A 21,815-nucleotide genomic window follows, 5' to 3' on the forward strand; every position below is an offset into this window, starting at 1 on the left:
AAAGTCATGTGACTTTGCACAATGGGGAATAACTTGACTATCCAGTGGACCGATCTCGTTGCACTGCATCTGAAATATTGTTTTGGTCGTTCTGAAATGCCTGAGCAAAGACTGTCATCAAAGTATTTCTGTATAACTGCTTCCCAGAACTGTTACACGACTGCGTTCCCAAACAGCAAGCATCCACTTCCAAAAGCAATGACCGCTTCTATTGTGTTAAGTCTGCTGTCTCTAAGACACGAGTAATTCATCATATATGACAAAATTATGATATTAAGTGGCTTCTTCTACTTTTCTTAGTGATATTTAGTGCCAGTTCATCAGGAAGTGTTGTTTTTGTTCTCTTTGACTCGTTGGATAGAACCGGTGGCTTATTCGCAAATGTTTTATGCGATATTCCAGTTTTGAGCAAAAGTTATCTGACTAAGCATAGCGCCACTTAGTGTTTTGGATCACTTCAAAGTGTTAAAATTGTACATATTCTGCAGTTTTATGAATGTCATTGTTGATATTTCATTATAATAAATATTTTGACAATAAGCTAAACAACCAATGATTTTTCCATCAACTTTTTTTTTTTTTTTTTTTTTTAGAATTTCATGTATGTTTTTTAACATAATGTATGTAGTAAAGGACTGCACATAATGTGTTAAATTACACACACGTTTACACATCTTTGTGCAAACCTTTCTGACACATAAAATTAACACAAAAACCGTTGTCCCAGAACTCACCCATTAATGTGTTAAAATTTAACACAGGTTTTAACACAACTTTTCTAAGAATGCAGTTATTATTTTGTCTTGTGGACTATAAATAAACATCTGTAATGTCAAACGGCTTATTCAGGGAAGCACTAAACAAAACCAGCAGGACATTTTTGTATCTGATTATCAAAGTTAAACAATGTTTATCTTTCAAAGATTGATTAAGCCTTTTGACTTTAATAAAAGACGAGAGTGGTAAATGTTACGGACATGTTACCATGAAACTGTTCAGTCAATTAATGATTTTTATTTCCACTTTTATCCAAAGAGACGGAACTATTTGCACTGTAGTTATCAATTGGACAATATTCATACAATACTATAACCTAGAAATAATCTGTCAGCATACTGTAACTCGCATTAAAGGGTCACTTGCAAGTCGCAGCAGCACGAATTATGTGCCCAGCAACATCTGATTCAAATATTATGCTAATTAACAGTGAGTGGTGGTTTCAGACAGTACAGTGCCGCACTTATTCTGTCTGAAAGAATGAAAAGACCGTACTGAAGGCGGAGCGCTTCGACCAATCAGATGAAAGGAGCGTTTCAGCGCCGCCCACACGTGCGAATGAAATATTGAACCCATAAACCGATTTGTAAACCCCAAACGAAAAATGAGAAATCGAGCCAAAATCTAATTTTCCGTTTGTTACACTAAAAGGAAAAACGAATAAACGAGACATTTTTCCATTTCTCCTTGCATTCCAAATAGGAAATGAAATGATCAAAACATACACAGACCATTACACTGTCTCTCTCTCTCTCTCTCTCTCTCTCTCTGTGTGTGTGTGTGTGTGTGTGAGAGAGAGAGAAAGAGAGAGAGAGAAAGAGATTCGCAGACAAACCCTTTTACTCACGTGACTCAAACTCAGACAGAACCAGGAAACAGAAATCAAACAGGAGTTCTGGGGCCCGTTCTTCGTACGTCTCTATCTCAGTCGGCTGGATTTGATTGTTGAAGATTTCGCTTGATCTCGGATCGGTTGGTTCTTCGAATCTCATCCAGGAGTTGCTGTCATAGCAACAGGTCCGTAAACGAGCAGCTTATTTCATGTAAACAGGATTAGATCGCATCTTTGTCCCAGCCACTGCTACTTTATTAGAAGCGTACCCTTCTGATACAGGGACAATAATGAAAAATAATCATAATTTAAAATTAATTAAAAAATAATATAATAATGTTATGTAGTCTATAATACTATAGACACAGCCCGTTTTACTCATTGAAATATGTATTCATGATAAAATTATTACTTTATAATTGCATTCGAGTTTTACACACATGCTATACAGATAATGTAGAGTCGTGCATTAATTTGAGTGATGACAGATATTATGGGAGTGGTTTGATGGAGCGCAGGAGATCCAGAGTCGTTAAATATGTCATTTAGTTTTTAATTTTATGATGTCATTACATTGCTGTCTTGCTGCCAGCCAATCGCATTTTCGAGTATCCAAACATTACCCTTTCTCAGGGAACATGAGAACGCACAGTAATCTTATTTTGGAAAACTTAATCCAGATATTTTAATCAAATACGCAAATTCGTTTGAAGAACCAAAATAGCCAGAGATCAGCTATCAGGATTAGAAGATCTGGCATCTTTCAAATCATCTCAGATATATTAAGCGAGGTATGAAGAACGAGCCCCTGGGAAAGAGAAACTGAAGTGTAGTTGAGCTGTTGTGTGTTTGTGTCTCTGTATTCTTGCAGTAAAATGGCAGAAGACAGAGTTTCTCAGGATGAGTTCTTGTGTCCAGTGTGTCTGGATCTCCTGAAGGATCCAGTGGCCATTCCCTGTGGACACAGTTACTGTAAGAGCTGTATTACAGACTGCTGGGATCAGGAGGATCAGAAGAGAGTCTACAGCTGTCCTCAGTGCAGACAGACCTTCAGTCCAAGACCTGCTTTAGCTAGAAACACCATGCTGGCTGAAGTGGTGGAGAAACTGAAGAAGACCAGACTCTCTGCTGACTGTTACGCTGGAGCTGGAGATGTGCAGTGTGACGTCTGTACTGGAAGAAAATACAAAGCTGTCAAGTCCTGTCTGGTGTGTCTGAACTCTTACTGTCAGAATCACCTCGATCAACATGAGAGTTTGTTTAAAGGAAAGAGACACAATCTGACTGAAGCCACTGGACGACTGCAAGAGATGATCTGCCAGAAACATGAGAAGTTCCTCAAGGTTTTCTGTCACACTGACCAGAAATGTATATGTATGCTGTGTACGATGGATGAACATAAAAACCACGACACTGTATCAACTGCAGACCAGACGACAGAGAAACAGGTATTTAACACTAGACACTAATGAAATTTAGCTTTATATTGTCACACATATTAACAGCTGACAGCATTCACACCACAGCAGCAGAAATGAACAGCAGCTAAAAAAGAGTTTCACTGTTTGCTGAAAATGAACCGTAACTCTTTATCAACACAATCTTTCATAAATGTTTTTTTTATTAAGCGACATAACCTAATGGAGTGAACTATTCAACCGTTCTTTGACATATAGTACATATAATAAATATATACTTCCATCAGTCAAAATGCAGAAACACTGTCAGTGTGAAGTTATATGTCTGTGTCAGTTTCACTTTTATAATACTTACACTTGTAGTAATTCATGTATGATAATTGTAACCCATCATCACTTTTAGAGTTTGAACCTACAGCCATTAGTTATCAGCTCCACTTTTACTGCATTCATCTGTTCATGATGATTTAGTGCCAGTAGTTTTCTGTGAGATTCACTATCATCTGTTTGTCCTGCAGAAGCAGCTGAAGGAGACGCAGAAGAAGCTCCAGCAGAGAATCCAGCAGAGAGAGAAAGATCTTCAGCAGCTGAGAGAGACTGTGGAGTCTCATAAGGTGAGTCTGGAGAAGAAGAGAAGTTTGTCTCAGTCTCAGTTCAGACTCACTGAAGCTGAATCACTGTGTGTCCTAACAGCGCTCTGCACAGACAGCAGTGGAGGACAGTGAGAGGATCTTTACTGAGCTCATACGCTCCATTGAGAGAAGCCGCTCTGAGCTTATACGACTGATCAGAGATCAGGAAAAGACTGCAGTGAGTCGAGCTGAAGAACGACTGGAGCGACTGGAGCAGGAGATCAATGATCTGAGGAGGAGAGACGCTGAGCTGGAGCAGCTCTCACACACACAGGATCACATCCAGTTCCTGCAGGTAACACAGATCTACAAGAACAGGGTCATAGTGGACTTGAGCAGATCCTGCTGTGACAGAGACTCACAGAGAAACATTTCATGAGTGTCTTATTATATAATCATTAGTCAGACTTTCATCTGGTCATCTACTTTTGAAAGAGATGCTGCTTACAAATGGCCTTCAGCTCTGAAAATCTCTTAGGAATAGATATTTTTTCCTTCTGGAAGATACAGTATATTTAGACCATTAGTGCCACCAACAGTTCAAAACTTAATTAACATTTAAACTTTTACCTCATTTTTCCGTCTGATTCATTATGTCATGATAAAATAAATGAACTCAATAGTACAGATTTGAGTAATGTTCATCAAAATTAGATCAGGTGATGCTTAAACCCGATAAAACGTCTCAGGTTACGAATGTAACCATGGTTCCCTGAGAAGGGAACGAGACACTGCGTCCTCTAGGGGTCGCTATGGGGAACACCTCGTCGTGACCCGTGTCTGAAGCATACAAATGAAAAAACACCAACGAGTTGGCCGGCGACAGCCTCTGACGTCACTACCGGTGCGACTATAAAACAGGCACCGGGAAAACACGTCATTCTCTTCTTCGTCTGAAGCTTGCGTCCGAAGCATGGCAGGGAGCTAGAGGACGCAGTGTCTCGTTCCCTACTCAGGGAACCATGGTTACATTCGTAACCTGAGACGTTCCCTTTCAAGGGAACTTCGAACTGCGTCCTCTAGGGGTCGCTATGGGGAACAGTATACCCACGCCGCCATGCAGAGGGGAGTGCAGGCCAGAATCATGGCGAACACTAAGTACCAACTCTACCATTTCAATGGGAGTTTCCCCCCGGACGTTTAGACGGCTGTCTGTGACAGTACCCCTTACGGCCAAAGGCCTAAGCTACATACCCAACTTAATTGTTAGGGCCTCGGCCCGGTGGTAGAGCTAAAGGCTTGGAATCAGGAAAGATTCCTTTAAAGGGATACGGCTAAGAACCTAGCATTTTATACTAAGTCTTGCCTGTCACACAGGGGCAAAAGCTTGCTGAAGGAGCTGTCTCAACAGATCTCCAGTAGCAACACCCTGTTTAGATAGGTATCCGAGGATACATGGGTGGAGTGGCGCCCAAGATGAACGGGGCTTTTACCAGCTCAAGAAAGGCCACGAAGCAACCACGCGAAGCCCTCACCATATAGGATTTTAGAAAGAACGCAGAGTACTAGCGTGCGAACTTACCACAGTGTGGATTTCAGAAAGTGTGCAAAGACTTCACGTGCACACTTACCATATCATGGATTTTCAAATACTGTTCTAAGGAAGGGCTCTCGTGGCACTCTGATAGAGCAGCTCATAGATGGAATGGTGTATCTAAAAAAAGTATGTTTGAGAGTCATCAACTCGATCTGTGGAAATAATGCTGGAGCGCTCTGGGGAAAAACAGTGAACTCAGTCTCATATGAGAGGAGAACTCCTGAATCCAGAGTAGCATGCTCATAGGCGACCCTTCTTGGAAAAGGGGAGCGCTGCTAAACTACCACGAGAATCGCCCGAATAGCCCCTCATGTTGAGGGAAGTGATGCTTGAAGTGTATAAACAAATACACACTGGCTGAATGGAGCCCAAGGAACCAAGGTCTAATCATCTGAAGAAAGGGAACGAGGCGGAGCGCGTAACCCTTACCATACAGGATTTCAGAAAGTGCGCAGAGTCTTGCGTGCACACTTACCAATACGTGGATTTTTAGAAAGTACACAGAGCTTAGCGTGTGTACCTAAAGGTTCCTTAAGCATCGCAGAGGCGCTGAACCGCACGGGAGAGGCAAGCTCGAATTTATAAAACCTCTAGCGAGGGGAGCATCACCTGAGGCAGCATATACAAGAAGACTTCTGTAACTGCCACCTTCACTTCCCGCTGGATGCGACAGCACCTAAGCGGCCAGGAGACCCCTCAGGGTGACCTGGCTGGACATCCATGAAATTCCCTGCAGTGCTGTGCCAGGCCTGATGATCAAGGAGGCTCCCGCAGAAACCTGTGAACTCAGCCGCCTAATACCGGAACATGAAGCCGGATGGCTGGTGCTGACGAGTGTTTAGTAAACACTGTAACTGAGCACTGCAAAGGAAACTCACAGAGTTTATTAGTAGACACATAACCACCAGCAATTTACACATAAGTATATACAGAAAGGGTTATTTTTATACTCCCACCCTCCTGCGCTGGAGCCCCGCTCAAGGGGCGCCTCCTTTTAGTCCGGACCATCAGTAAGGTGGTTGCTATGAACATAGAACCAGCCAAAAACATTATAGGTCCAGCATAGGAGACTGTTATGCGTTAGAGGTGTTCCACCTAACCTCGATCAGGTGGAGAGCTGGTGGTTACAGAGGAATTAGGAAGGGGAGGATAAAAGCAGAAGTTAAAAATCCCTAAAGGGAACGAGTAGATACCTCAGTATCACTCTGACTCAGACGAGAACGCTGCCTCGTCTGGATCCCATCCCTTAGGTTCTGCTTACCTCCTTGTGACCCACAATTCCTCTTACCCCTGCCCGCAGGTGGGGGAGGAGCGTGAGTCGCGACACTAGCCTTCTGTGCCCGTCTTTGATCCTCAGATCGAGACAGGCCAGGACCCCTATGTTGTTCGGGCTCAGACCTGGACCTTTGTGGAACGAAGGATCTGAAAGCAGCGGAGTGCGCCTTCGTCTCTCCGAACTTCTCGATCACCGTCTCAACGGAAATACCGAAAAGTTCAGAAGGCGAAACCTGAGCATCGAGAAGAAAGCCTTTTCTTTCTTCCCGATGTCTGCCAGGTTCATCCACAGATGTCTCTCCGCCACCACCATGGCCGCCATAGTACTGCGCTTGGCAGAGGCGGCCTGCTTGGTAGCCCGGAGAGAGGCCTGTGGTGCGGCGCAGCTCGGCTACCTGATCACTAGTCGCCATGATAGACAGAGAAAGAGCGCTCTTACCGGTTCTTTCAGATGCACGCTTCAAACAAAACAGTCAGTGAAGACGAAGAAGAGAATGACGTGTTTTCCCGGTGCCTGTTTTATAGTCGCACCGGTAGTGACGTCAGAGGCTGTCGCCGGCCAACTCGTTGGTGTTTTTTTTATTTGTATGCTTCAGACATGGGTCACGACGAGGTGTTCCCCATAGCGACCCCTAGAGGACGCAGTTCGAAGTTCCCTTGAAAGGGAACTGTTTTTTATTTTTTTTTATTTTCCTGTAACACATTGATGAATTTGACCATGAAGACCCCAAACATGAAGTCAGTCTATATATTAGAAATTCTTCAGTGTACAATCTAAAAAGTGCTGGGTTAAAAAACAACCCAACCTTAACTCAGTTGCTGGGTTACTATTGGACAGAACACGTGCTGGGTTGTTATGACCCAAGTGTTGGGTTTAACCATTTCACCCAGAATGCTGGGTTGTTTATTTGACCCAACCAGTGGGTCAGGTTAACTGTGTTGCTGGGTTAAACATTACCTAAACATTGGGTTATTTGTTGTCTTATTGCTTTGCCACCTTTATATTTACCAGTGTTACCAATTATAATAAATAACGATCACAAAGGATTGTAAAAATATTATTATTATGTAATACAATTACACAACACAAAAAATGTAACTGTAAATATCCATTTAATAAGTTTTGACATTTCTTTTTGAAACAATTTTTGAATGGGTGCTGTCACACATTTCATCCAACACTTACAGACACAAATAAAACAACAGTTTTTGTAGATCAGTTTCTTTAAAACACAAAACTGTGTAAACTAGCCACTGTAAATTCCTATTCTTTATGTCAACATTGCTTCATCAGAACACTCAATAATTGATTATTTCCACACGAGAATCAGATCAAACATTGTGCCATTCAAACTAAGCCAAACAAAGAATCCTACAACAGACAATACATGTGACACAAAATTTGGGCAGAAAAACCTGTTGCCCTCAAAAACTTCACACATGGAGACTAATTTCCATCAATATGATATCATGCATGCTGGAGAAATTCTCAGGTAGGAAGACACTGCTTAGCATAGTTAACATAAAGCACAAAAAAAGAACTTGAAACAAAGATCCACAGCCTAAAGTGACGAGTCCATTTCAGTGGCACGTCCCAAAACAATGGCGATGGTCTGGGATGTCGTTGTCTTGTCCTCAAGGCACAAAATGTGCAGGAATGCATCACTGGTCTCTGCTTTTTGCAAATACTCCACCATGCCAGGCTCCTCCTGTTAATTACACAACACTTAGTATTGCAACATAACTAACAAGTTAAGTGTATTTTATAGAAATTATATATAATCATATACAGTTGAGGTCAAGCGTTTACATCCCCCTTTCAGAATCTGCAAAATGTTAATTATTTTACTCATAAACAACTATTACAGAAGGTTCAAACGCTTACTGATACTCCAGAAGGAAAAACCATGCATTAAGAGCCGGGGGGTGAAAGCTTTTGAACAGAATGGAGATGTGTACATTTTTCTTATTTTGCCTAAACATCATATCTTTTTCATTTAATACTGCCCTTCAGAAGCTACATATTGAAGATACTTACATTTCCCAGAAGACAAATTAAGTTAAATTTACCCTGATCTTCAAATTCAAAAAGTTTTCACCTCCAGCTCTTAATGCATGGTTTTTCCTTCTGGAGCATCAGTGAGTGTTTGAACCTTCTGTAATAGTTGCACATGAGTCCCTGAGTTGTCCTCAGTGTGAAAAGATGGATCTCAAAATCATACAGTCATTGTTGGAAAGGGTTCAAATACACAAAAAGGCTGAAAAACCAAAGAATTAGTGGGAGCTGAAGGATTTTTCTGAAGAACAGTGGGCAGTTTAACTGTTCAGGACAAACAAGAGACTCATGAACAACTATCACTAAACAAAGAATCAAGGGGATGTAAACTGTTGAATGGGGTCAATTTTAGAAATTCAACCATTATTTTCTATAATAGGCTTTCAGGCTTGGTATCTTATTCAGGTCAGTACTAAATAAAAAATAACACGCATTTTGTATGATCTTTCTTATATCTATCTATCTATCTATCTATCTATCTATCTATCTATCTATATGAACCTGAAAAGTTTCTACTCAGCTGTTTTCAACATATTTATAATAATAATAATGTGTTTTGAGGAGCAAATCAGAATATATATATATAGACACACACACACACACACACATTATATATATATATTATGAGTTAGGTGAGTAATAATGCAAAAAATTCAGCTTTGAAATCACAAGAATAAATTTCATTTTAAAATATACTCAAAGAGAAAACAGTTACAGTATTTTAAATAGTAAAAATATTTCAAAATTTCACTGTTCTTTGGATCAAATAAATGCAGGCTTGGTAAGCAGAAAAGACTACTTTAAAACATAAAAAAATCTGGTGGTGTGTATCCACCCTTATTAGAGTAGAAAAAGTAAAACACAACTTACAGGTTGTACCTCAATGAATGACTTCCGGGATTCCGTGGTTGTGGGTCTGAAGACCTCTCTGCCTTTCTTGTATATTGATGGGGGAAGCAGAGTGGGCAGGACTTTGAAAGCACTCTCCCCTTTAGCATCTAAACCATAAGAATAATACACTGTAAAATGTGAAACTAATCTCATAATCAGAATAACACATTGAAACACATTTTCTTGTGAAAAAATTTCTTCATTCCTTTAAATAGCTTAGAAGTAATTAAACCTGTGCACCTGTGCATGCAGTCTTGTGAATATGCAAATTAGTCCCCACCCCCATTCAACCACTGCAGGCCCCCCACCCCACGGTCCCCATGCTGATGGGATAAGTTACATGTGATGCTGGGAAACAAAGGCAGGGTTTTTGAAACTGTAAATGGTTTACTGGAATTTGGTACTGGCACATGGTTAATCTTAGTGAATATAAAAAATAAAAAAAGAAATCGCAGCCTTTACATGTAAACAATATGTATTTTTTATTATGGTAAACTGACTTAGGATACCAACATCAGGTTTCTAAATTCATGAGGACTACTAAGAGTTTTTGTGCTGAATATAGGTTATACAAGAAGGAAATAAGTTTGGAACTACAACAGTGGCAAAACAGAGCAAGCGAAGAAAAGCAGAGGAAAGAGGAGAAATAACAGCAAGGATACTGGAGTAAAGACTGAACATTAAGAATAATGATAATAATAATAAGCCATTTAATTGCATTTTTTAGAGCTAATTTATGGAGGGCCTAAATCAGGGGTCACCAAACTCGCTCCTGGAGGGCCGGTGTCCTGCAGAGTTTAGTTCCAACTTGCCTCAACACACCTGACTGGATGTTTCTAGAATGCCTAGTAAGAGCTTGATTAGCTGGTTCAGGTGTGTTTGATTAGGGTTGGAGCTAAACTCTGCAGGACTCTGGCCCTCCAGGACCAAGTTTGGTGACCCCTGGCCTAAATGCTTCAGGCCAATATACAAGCTAATAAGCAACTAGTTAAACGTGAGAATTAGTCCATCTACTAAAGTGTTACAATTGTATTTACCAGTTGATACTTGTCAAACACAGTTGAATTTTGTTTTATAGATTATAGACATATTATAGGAAATAGCTTACCTGGAGTCATGTCACCCAGCTCTAAATGCACCTTTCCATCTCACTGGGCATAGGCAAGAATTCGGTCTGCAATTGTTGCCCAGTCTTCAAAAAGTTTTGTCTGTCTCTGTATATAGCTTCCTAAAGTCTTGTGAAATAAAAATATTGTAATCGGATTTTATAATTAGTTGGCTGTCCCTTTAAAATTACGCTTTATCGCTTTGCTTTAAATGCACGTGCGGGCGTTGTAAGTCCTGCTCGAGAAGTGTCAGTCAAACTCAAACCCTCTCACTCAATGAACCCTGCAATCATCAGTCACAGTGGGCATTATTTAATTGTCTGAAATCCAATAAAATTCATCATTGTCTGAAACCATTCAGTTATTGGCCTGTATCGAACTCACGTGACATACTTACGTTGAATTCTTTATAAGATAATCGCCGCCTATTCTAATGATGACAATAACTAATCTAATAGCTAATCTAATGTGACAGCAATGTCTCGTAAATATGAAAGTGGTTCGCAAAAAAGAAAAACAGAACAAGATAAAGTAGAACGTCAGAACAGTTTGTTAAAAAAAATCCGAAACTAACATCATATTTTAACGCAGGCCTAGGGAAAGATGAAGATTCTGCATACATGTAATTAAATAGGCCTTATCATACTAACATAATGATTTAAATAAAGCACTCTTGTTACTATTAAAGTTGCGTATGCCTTCAGAAGCAAACACTTAATTGCGCTTGATGTTCGTATTACTTCTTTAAAGCAAGATATTTGGGCACATTTCGTTTTTTACTAAAAACAATGCATGAATGAGAAAATCGTGTAGGACGTGCTTGATGTTAAAACTACTTTTTAATCGCAATAATAAGTCATAAAAAAGATCTCTGTACTCGTGTTGACTGACACACCCTAAGCTCGTGTGCAGAAAACCCTCACAGACATCATGCAATACTGAATTAAATTGAGAATGATTCCATGACAAATGCATTTTTAACAGTCACTTGTTGCCACCTGGTGGGGTAACGTGTAATAGATAAAAACGGCCTAACAGTAAAAGGGGTGGAACACTTTTAACGATTAATTATGCAGTTCCAATGGATGAAGGAAGGGCAGGGCTCAACCCCGGTCGGGCCGGTGATTCAAATTTTTACTTGCCCACAACAAAAAAATTAATAAAAGTAAAAGACAAGAAAATGGCCCTATAAAATAAGCATAGATATTGTTTTCATTGTCTTTGTTACATTTCACCTCAATAATAGGTTAATGACAGCAAGCTACTAGATTAATTTATATTTTAAATATTGTTAGACAAATAAACAGTAAGTAATAAAATAGTTAAAAATAATCAAATCACGAGTAATAGCATAAATAAATACAACTGAACAAACATATAAATGAAATAAATGCTTTTCAAGTTTTTCATGTAGGTTTAAACAGGAGATTTTGAGGTACAGACATTGTAATCTAATGTATAACTATAGAATAGATTAAACTTTATTAAAAAATTATCAGTCAAGAGCAGTTACAGATGCATAAAAATGTTTTAATGTTGAAAATATAAAACGTTAAATACTGTGGAATTATTAAAAAAATCAAGACACTTTAAACCTGAAAATTAAACCCGCCAGTAGGTGGCAGCGAATCACTGTTAATGAGCAAATCATTGAGATTCAACCATTCATTCAAGCGGCTGATTCACTCAGGAAGTGTTGCTCAGAGACGCGAAACAATTCTGTGGGCTTTGGAACCATTTTCGTTGGCGAAATACATCGAAACAGATGATTTGGTGTCTAAAATGTAAGTCACTTGATATTAAGTTCTTGTTTATTAAACTTTACGCTGAATAAAATCATCACATTTGTAATCATGCTAATATTTGGAGAAAAACGGCACTCTTTGTGTAATATTGGTTAACATAGATATTAAATTATTAATTATATTAAATATATAAAGGGGCATATTTGAATTCTGAGGCATTAAGACTAAATCACGTGCACAAGTCTAACCTACTAGTGCATGCGTGCACAGAATGGGTGTGTTTTTGTTTGTTTTTTGTAAAGTGAGATGCATACTCGATAATATCAGATCGTTAAATTAACAATTACCATATCATAGACTACATATAACGCACACCCTACAGCACTGGCCCGATCGGGCAAGTGACAGTTCCGTCTACTGTCCCGATCCTCATTCACACTAGCCTCTGGCAATCGGGCAGTACTTATTGTCGAGCCCTGGAAGGGCCCCTCAAGAGGTAAAGCCCAGGGGCCCCTTATAGTCTTAATGCGGCCCTGTCCATGTCCATCTGCACCAGCAAGAATCTTACATACCTAGAATGAAATTTCATATTAAGAAAACCTTTGTCAAACAAGGTGCTCTTGCATGCTATGATTTTAAAATGTAACGTTACTGCAGCTTTGATGTGTTAATTATGACACAATTCCATATTATACAGAACAGTTGTCATAGGCAACCCTAGCTAGCCATCTCACAATTGAACTGCGTTTATGTCAATCTAGTCTCCAATCTGGAGGGCAGCATCGACACTGTTAAAAAAAATAAAATGAGTGTATTCCCATTTAATTTTTATACTGGTTCACTAAAATAGAGGAAGAAGGACCTCACACAACATGAGAGATTAAGTCTAACTTTACATACTGTAGCTAAGACAACATTAAATTTAGGTAACAAATAATATAACATACCAGTAATATTGTGGTTTAACATTATAAAAGTAAGGGGCATAGCGCGAAAATGCTCAGCATGAAAGAGATGGATCTATCATCGTTTTCAGCATGTCGCAGACATTTACTTGAATAAAAGATATGCCCTTAAAAGATCAATTTTAGTACGAAATGGTCTAATTCTTACAAAAAATTACAAAACTATACAGTACGCAGACAGTAAGTGAACTTACCCCCGTGTTTCTGACATAGTTCGTACCATTTCCATAAGGGACATGTAACTTATAAATAAAACTTTGAGCGCGCTCACACATGCACGCAAACACACACACATACACATACACAGACACAACCTTTTAATGATAAACCAATGGTTGAGGCTATTTTTGTCGCGAGGCGACTACACAATCATTCACAAAATAACGCTAACCCTGCACAGCAACATCTCAAATATTGTATTAAACCGTGAAATCAGTGTGCTCTTACCACAACTTATTGAAAACAGAGGTAAATAATCCTATCATCATATTAACTTACCTTATAATCCTGCTTGCAGCGATGTGCAGGACCATCTGACCACAACGAGACGAGAATCCAGAAAGTTCGATGAAGAGGAAAAATAAATAAACCGGTTGGGTCAAAATAATCCAACCTAGATGTTAAGTGGAGAAAGAACCCTTACAGTCCATTTGACCCAGCATGAGCAACCCAACTGTGTGTTTACATTACCTCAACCCAGAATTATGACCCAGCACAATTAACCCAAAAATGTGTTTACAGAAATAACCCAGCACTTTTTAGAGTGTATTGAAATCAAACCAAACCAGAGCATGTCTTAAGAGTCCTTGTAAAAGTTTCAGTGTCTCTAACCGCTCTAAAGTTATAAATAATGATCAATATAATAATTCTTAGCTGCTTTTTCTTAGCAAATGGGGGCAGTCATGGCCTAATGTATAAAGAGTCAGACTTGTAACCTGATGGTCACGGGTTCGAGCCTCAGGTCCGGCAGGGATTGTAGGTGGGGGGAGTGAATGTCCAGTGCTCTCTCCACCCTCAATACCACGACTAAGGTGAGTTCCCCAGGCACCGCAACATTGGCTGCCCACTGCTCCGGGTGTGTGTTCACGGTGTGTGTGTGTCTTCACTGCTTTGTGTGTGCACTTGGATGGGTTAAATGCAGAGCACAAATTCCAAGTATGGGACACCATCACTTCCTTTCCTCTTCCTTTTTCCTTTCCAAATCTACTCAACCCTACAATGAGACTCCATTGATGTGCTTGATGTTAGATGGACATTTATGTTCTTAGCAGATGTTTTACCATTTAAACTATTTCCTAGAAAGTTTGAATAGAGTGTAAGTGGCAAATACTAGATTCTGTAGCTCTAATGTGATGTAATGAATATGAGAAGTATGAAGCTGATGCTGTGTAAGTGCTGGATTGAGGTGAGTTACTAAAGATCAGTCAAGTCAACAAGAGCCGCACAAATCTGATGTTGGTGCAGGTTATTGGGTGAAGTGTGGAGATGATGAGTTTTGATTTCTGTTTTCTGTAGAGTTTCCAGTCTCTCTTAGCACCTCCTGAATCTACAGACGTAAATGATGATCTCTTCAGTTCTCTCGTCTCTTCTGATGCTCTGAGAGAATCTGTCCATCAGCTGAGAGACAAACTGGAGGATTTCTGCAAAGAGAAGCTCAAGAAGATCTCAGACAGAGGTAAAGTCCTGGAGATTCATCTGCTCTCAGAAACCAGTCCATCATCATCTCATATCATGGAGAAACATCATATTAGAAATGTCTTAGGAATGGATACAGGATCATGAGAATCACACTGTTCATGTCTGTTGATTTCCACAGTCACACTCACCAACATTGTTCCCAGAACCACGAACGACTTCCTACAATGTAAGTCAGTAAGAAAACAAGCAGAAAAAAACTCACTGAGTGTGTTCATGTTCTTCCTGTAGAAGGAGAAAGAAGAGTTTTATATCTGATGATGTAAATGATGATTTGCGCAGATATCTGTTCATCTGTACTGAGACACTGATGATACACTGAACATGAAGAGTTCAGCTACATGAAAAGATCAAACAGATTCATAATTCCTGACTCTGATGTGTTTTATCTCCATCAGATTCCCATCAGTTCACTCTGGATCTGAACACAGTGAATGAACACCTCCGTCTGTCTGAGAACAACAGAGTGATTACTATTTCTTACATAGATCTGCCGTATCCTGATCATCCAGACAGATTTGATGAGTGGTATCAGGTGTTGTGTAGAGAGAGTGTGTGTGGACGCTGTTACTGGGAGATTGAGTGGAGTGGGATTGGTGTGTACATATCAGTGTCATATAAGAGCATCAGCAGGAAGGGACGAAGTAATGAGTGTGTGTTTGGAAACAATGATCAGTCCTGGAGTTTCATCTGTTATCCCTCCAATTACTCATTCAGACACAATAAAATAGAGACTGCTCTCTCTGTAAAGTCCATCAGCAGTAGAATAGGAGTGTTTGTGGATCACAGTGCAGGAACTCTGTCCTTCTACAGCGTCTCTGACACAATGAGCCTCATCCACACAGTCCAGACCACATTCACTCAGCCACTCTATCCTGGGTTTTGGGTTGAATATGAATCATCTTTAAAACTGTGTTGATGAATCAGAACATTTACCAGTACTCCATGTATTTGACCAATCAGAGCACAGTAGCCTCAAACAAAGGATGTGTTTGGAAATATGAATCTTCGAAAAAATCGTTTGAGAGTAATTGAGAAGTATGACAAAATTAAACTACATTTTACAAGAAAATTGAAGTGTTTTTTGTTTTTGTTTTTTCCACCTTGCATGCGTGTAAACCTTTTGTGTTCTTCTGTCTTCTGGCATCATGAGCTGCTGTTTTTATTGTCATACATTTAGCAGTTAACCTCGGAATTCGTTTTTATTTTTAGGTTACAACTTGTTAATAATTTGTGTTACAGTTGTTCTTGATTGCCAGCACACTATAGCTGATTCATTTGGTCCATTTTCCTAAACTATTCTTTCCAAAAGTGTAGGTTTGCTTTTGACATTTCTTACGGTCCCTGTATAAGGGTCTAGGAGTCAGAAGGGACACATAACATAATAGATGGACAATGGCCGGCGTATTCTAAATGAATTCTTTATTTTAACAGAAATTAATTACAAAAGTAACCAAAAAAAAAAAAAAAAAAAAAACAGCAACAAAGGACGAAATAACTAAACTAACAGAAACTCCCCGCTCCAAACTAAAATGACAAACTAAGGTGAGGAAAAGAAAATGGTGATGTGGCCTTGCAGAAAACTGTGGCTGGCAGAGAGCGAGCGAGAGGGTCCACCTTCTTCCACTTTATAGCCTCGCTTCCCCAGCTCAACCTATAGGGAACTAGAGAAGGCAAAAGAAAATGAGACAATATTAACACTAATGTTTTTTTGAGAACTCCGGGCCGGGGTGTACGTGGGGTGCATGTAACACCCTCACCCCCAGATGGTGAATGGCAAGCCGAAAAATAAACGCACCAATCACCATTCGACAACGCATCTGCCAGAACATTGCTTTTGCTGGCTACATGTTTTGTTTCCAGATTAAAATCTTGGACAAACAAAGCCCATCTCAAACAAAGCCTGATTGGAATTGCACATTTTATGAATAAAAATGAGAGGATTGTGGTTCATATAAACAGTAACCAGACAAGAGAAGGAGCCAATATATACCTCAAAATTATTGAGGGCCAAAATTAGAGTGCCTCTTTTTCAGTCGTTGGGTATGACTTATAATGTTTTTGAAACTTTTTAGAAAGATAGCACACATGCTGCTCAATGCTATCAGGCCCATCCTGTAACAAAACAGCACCTGCTCCTGCATCACTAGCATCAATAGCTAGTTTAAAAGCACGGTCGTACACTGGGGTAGCAAGGACAGATGCGTGCATCAGGAGGGCTTTAAGAGACTAGAAGGCATGCTGGCATTCTGGTGACCACTTAAACACAGTTTTCGGACTCAGCAGGTCAGTGAGTGGGGCATCCACAGAAGAAAAGTTTTTCACAGAAGCTGTGGTAATACCCCACCATTCCCAAGAACCGCTGTAGTTTGCAACAAGTGTAAGTAATTGGGAATGACGTGATGGCCTCAATTTTGGCATTTACTGGCTTTACCATGCCACCACCCACATTTTTTTCCCAGGTAAACTACTGTCGCTTAAGCAAAATCACATTTCACCAAATTAACAGTAAGATTTGCCTCATCCAGCCTCTGGAAGACCTGTTTTAACTAATTGATGTGCTCGTCCCATGTTGCAGAGTGAACAACTATGTCATCCAAATACGCCTCACACTCCAGCACCCCCCACAAAACACGGTTAACTAACCACTGAAAAGTAACAGGTGCATTGTGTACACCAAAGGTTATACAGTATACTGAAAAAATTCATCAGGAGTAACAAACACACTAATTTCTCTGGCATACGGCGTTAAAGACACTTGCCAATAGCCTTTAAGGAGGTCTAACTTTGTCACAAAAGCTGCTGCCCCCCACACGGTCAACACAGTCCTCCATGCAAGGAAGAGGATGACAATCAGGATTAGTGACATTGTTAACCTTCCTAAAGTCTGTACAAAAATGGTCAGACCCATCAGACTTGATAACGAGAAGACAGGACGAGCTCCAAGAACTAATAATGGGTTCCGCTATGCTGTGTGACAACATATATAGTTAACTTGGTTTTGGAGGCATTGACGTTTTTCAGGGTTGACACGGAACGGATGCTGTTTACTCAGCGCGTTGTCACCAATGTCGATGTCATACGGCAATAAGTGTGTTTGGGACGGCACATCTGAAAACAACAAAACATGAAAATTGATTAACTTTACTATATCTGTGCACTGTGAACAGGGGAGATGCAAAAAAATAGAATCAAGATTAGCAAGCATCTCAGAATTTTTTAACTGCCTTGAACTGTAGCGACAGAAGGACTCTCAATGTCACAACCAACTTCAGGAGCGTACAGCGACTCACAGGCCTTAAGGACAGTTTCACCACTGAACGGCGACACAGAAGGATCACATACCTGCAAAGCACTGGAAAGAGTTGAACACACAGTTGGAGAAGACTTAGCATTGGACAAGGCCAGGACTGGGTTTGTTCAACTGCTCACAATCATAATAATGTTTAATCATATTGATGTGTCAAAGTCTGCTACAACCGGCACAGTCAGGAGTAGCTACAATATAATCCCTGTCACTAATTCTCTTTTCTATGACATAGGGGCCACTATAACGTGCCTGAAGGCTGGAACCAGGGATAGGTAGAAACACCAGAACTTTATCCCCAAACTTAAACTGTCTGACCATGGCCTTTTTGTCAAACCAGCCTTTCATCTTGGACTGAGCAGCAGACAAGTTTTGTGTAGTCAACTCACAAGAGACACAGAGCGTAGTTCACTGACAAGCTACACAATATCACTACGTTTTGCATAGTTTGTCAGTGAACTATGGCTTGGTGTATTAAATGCCGCTCCATCTGAAAGCACCTGATGGAGATTTACTACTAATCACAAAACTGGCTTTACTGACGAGACGTGCACAACAATTGCATGCGATTAATTGCACACCCCTAGTAACTTGTAGTGAAAAGAGCAAACATAATCAAGCAGATTTTGTGGTTTGGACTCATTCAATCAGTTCTCCCAAAGCAGTTTTAAGGGACCACTCACATTATGAACAAACTAAATCTGCTGGGCCCAAACCAGTAGACTTCTGCATAACTTCCCGAGCTGCAAACAGCAGGAGATGTACACCATCATCCCACTCTTTTTTCAAATTGAAGGCAATAGGCACAGAGCAGTTTGATGAAACCTCTCCAGTGTGCCCAGATTTTCCGGCAGGTAAGTGCTTGAAAACAGTGGGTGATGTTCAGCTGATCGGCCACCTGTGCAAAAACACTAGACATAAATTTTGTCTCCTGGTCAGTTTGAATTACCTTAGGGAGTTCAAACAATGAAAATAATATAATGAGTGCTTTTACAACTGCAGGTGTAGTGATTTTACACGTATGTATGGCTTCGGGAAAGAGTGTTGAAGCACACATAATGGTCGATAAGAACTGGTTGCCAGATTTACGGGACACAGTCAACAATAACATGATCAAATGGTGAATCTACAGCTGGAATAGGATATAAAGGGTATGGCGGGATTGGTGGGTTTGATTTTCCAGAGATTTGGCATGTGTGACATGTTCTACAGTGTAACTACACATCCTGTTTTAACCCTGGTCAAAAAAAAAAAAAAACACTGGCGCAAGATACAATTGTAAGTTTTGGTAACACCTAAATGACCAGATAAAGGGTTTCATGTGCCAGACTGAGTAATTCACCTAAACTTTTTTGGGACAACATTCTGTGTGACAATACTCCAGTCATCCTGTGTGAAAGCCTAAGATGCTGTCCACTTACGCAGCAGGATCATTTTTTTTTTAAATAGACAGAAGCCATGTCTGCAAGCTCATCCCCAGAGAGAACCAATTCAAATGAAGATGTGAGTGACTGATCATGCTTCTGCTCAGAAATCAGATGTTTCTGGGATATGTGCGTGCCACCAAACCTCTCCAATGGCTTCTGCGGCTCTAGCACAGTGTGGAGCGAACTGTGAATGCCACCTTTACATGACGCCGTGGGATCAGAGGCTGTAGGTGGAGGACACACGGCAGGGCTAATATCAGGGTATAACTTGGATTCTATGTCAGGCTCTATCATAAAGCCTACCCTCTAAACCATCACACTTCAAAACATTAGCTTTATCCATAGTACGCGTGACAGCACACACAGGAAACACTGTGGGATATTTCATCTGCAATTCATCAGGGCCTTCAGAGACAAGGGGCACAGTAGTAACCTCAGGATTTACTAGAATTTTACCCCCTGCTAAATCATTCCCTAATGATTCCTTTAATGGGAAAAGTGGCGCTCGCGGCCACCCCAGCTGGACCAGACACCAGGTCCAAATCGAGCTGAGTGCATGGGCAAATTAACAAACTTCATTCCAAAACCCTGCACCATCTCATCGCAGCTTAAGGAAGTTTTATCTGAAAGAGGCAACACACTTTGAAGAATAATAGATCTAGAAGCAGCAGTATCATGTAAAATAGTTACTGGGACTCTCATGCAGCTCTCAGGCAATGAGACTGCACCCTTCATAATGAAAGGGGAATAAATGTCCAATTCCATGCATTCAGATTGAAGGGGTTGTGGTGCTGTAGATGTTTTGACCAACACAACTGCTTTAGGTTACTTCTTATTCAACAGAAAACAGTTGAAAATGAAAATGCGCCATAAACCTTTATCAACACAATCTTTCGTAAAATGGGCTTTGATTAAGCAACATAAAATAATGGAGTGAACTATTCACCTGTTCTTTGACATATGTTAATATAAGATTGTTATATTACATATAATAAATATATACGCCCATCAGTCAAAATGTAGAAACACTGTCAGTGTGAAGCTCTACGTCTGTGTCAGTTTCACTTTTATAAATACTTACACTTGTAGTAATTCATGTATGATAATTGTAAACTGATCATAACTTCTGGAGTTTGAATCTACAGTCATTAGTTATCAGTTTAAGTAACCTCTAAACTGCCTCACCCTACGTTTACTGGATTCATCTGTTCATGATGATTTAGTGGCAGTAGTTTTCTGTGAGATTCACTATCATCTGTTTGTCCTGCAGAAGCAGCTGAAGGAGACACAGAAGACGCTCCAGCAGAGAATCCAGCAGAGAGAGAAAGATCTTCAGCAGCTGAGAGAGACTGTGGAGTCTCATAAGGTGAGTCTGGAGAAGAAGAGAAGTTTGTCTCCGTCTCAGTTCAGACTCACTGAAGCTGAATCACTGTGTGTCCTAACAGCGCTCTGCACAGACAGCAGTGGAGGACAGTGAGAGGATCTTTACTGAGCTCATCCGCTCCATTGAGAGAAGCCGCTCTGAGCTGATACGACTGATCAGAGATCAGGAAAAGACTGCAGTGAGTCGAGCTGAAGAACGACTGGAGCGACTGGAGCAGGAGATCAATGATCTGAGGAGGAGAGACGCTGAGCTGGAGCAGCTTTCACACACACAGCATCACATCCAGTTCCTGCAGGTAACACAGATCTACAAGAACAGGGTCAGAGTGGACTTGAGCAGATCCTGCTGTGACAGAGACTCACAGAGAAACATTTCATGAGTGTCTTATTATATAATCATCAGTCAGACTCTCATTTGATCATCTTCTTTTGAAAGAGATGCCACTTACAAATGGCTTTTATCTGTGTAATCATTTCTCTGAGCTCTTTCTTCTGAAAGATATGTTTAGCTGTCAAACACCACTAATGCCACCAATAGTTCAAAACGTTTCAACTTTTTTACCTAATTTTTCCTTCTGATTTATTACGTCATGGTGAAATCAGTGAATTCAATAGTACCGATTCTGAGTAACGTTCTTCAAAATTTGATCAGGTGATCCTCAAACCTGATAAAACTGATTTTTATTTGCTTGTAACACATTGATGAATTTGACCATGAAGACCCCAGACATGAAGTAGGCTGTATATTGATATGATATGATATGAAATC

The 21,815-nt window shown here is 40.2% G+C and overlaps 1 protein-coding gene across 1 annotated transcript; it reads left to right on the forward strand.

Annotated features, from left to right (window-relative positions):
* Nucleotides 1-1,618: 1,618 nt before the first annotated feature.
* LOC109106957 (tripartite motif-containing protein 16-like) lies at nt 1,619-16,001 on the forward strand. Its single transcript, XM_042738717.1, has 7 exons — nt 1,619-1,794; nt 2,481-3,057; nt 3,546-3,641; nt 3,721-3,954; nt 14,750-14,955; nt 15,079-15,098; nt 15,328-16,001. Exons 2-7 carry the CDS (start codon nt 2,485-2,487, stop codon nt 15,846-15,848), a joined length of 1,650 nt encoding a protein of 549 aa, XP_042594651.1. The 5' UTR covers nt 1,619-1,794; nt 2,481-2,484; the 3' UTR covers nt 15,849-16,001.
* Nucleotides 16,002-21,815: the final 5,814 nt, after the last annotated feature.

Source organism: Cyprinus carpio, chromosome B14 (assembly GCF_018340385.1).
Source record: "Cyprinus carpio isolate SPL01 chromosome B14, ASM1834038v1, whole genome shotgun sequence".
Lineage (NCBI taxonomy): Eukaryota > Metazoa > Chordata > Actinopteri > Cypriniformes > Cyprinidae > Cyprinus > Cyprinus carpio.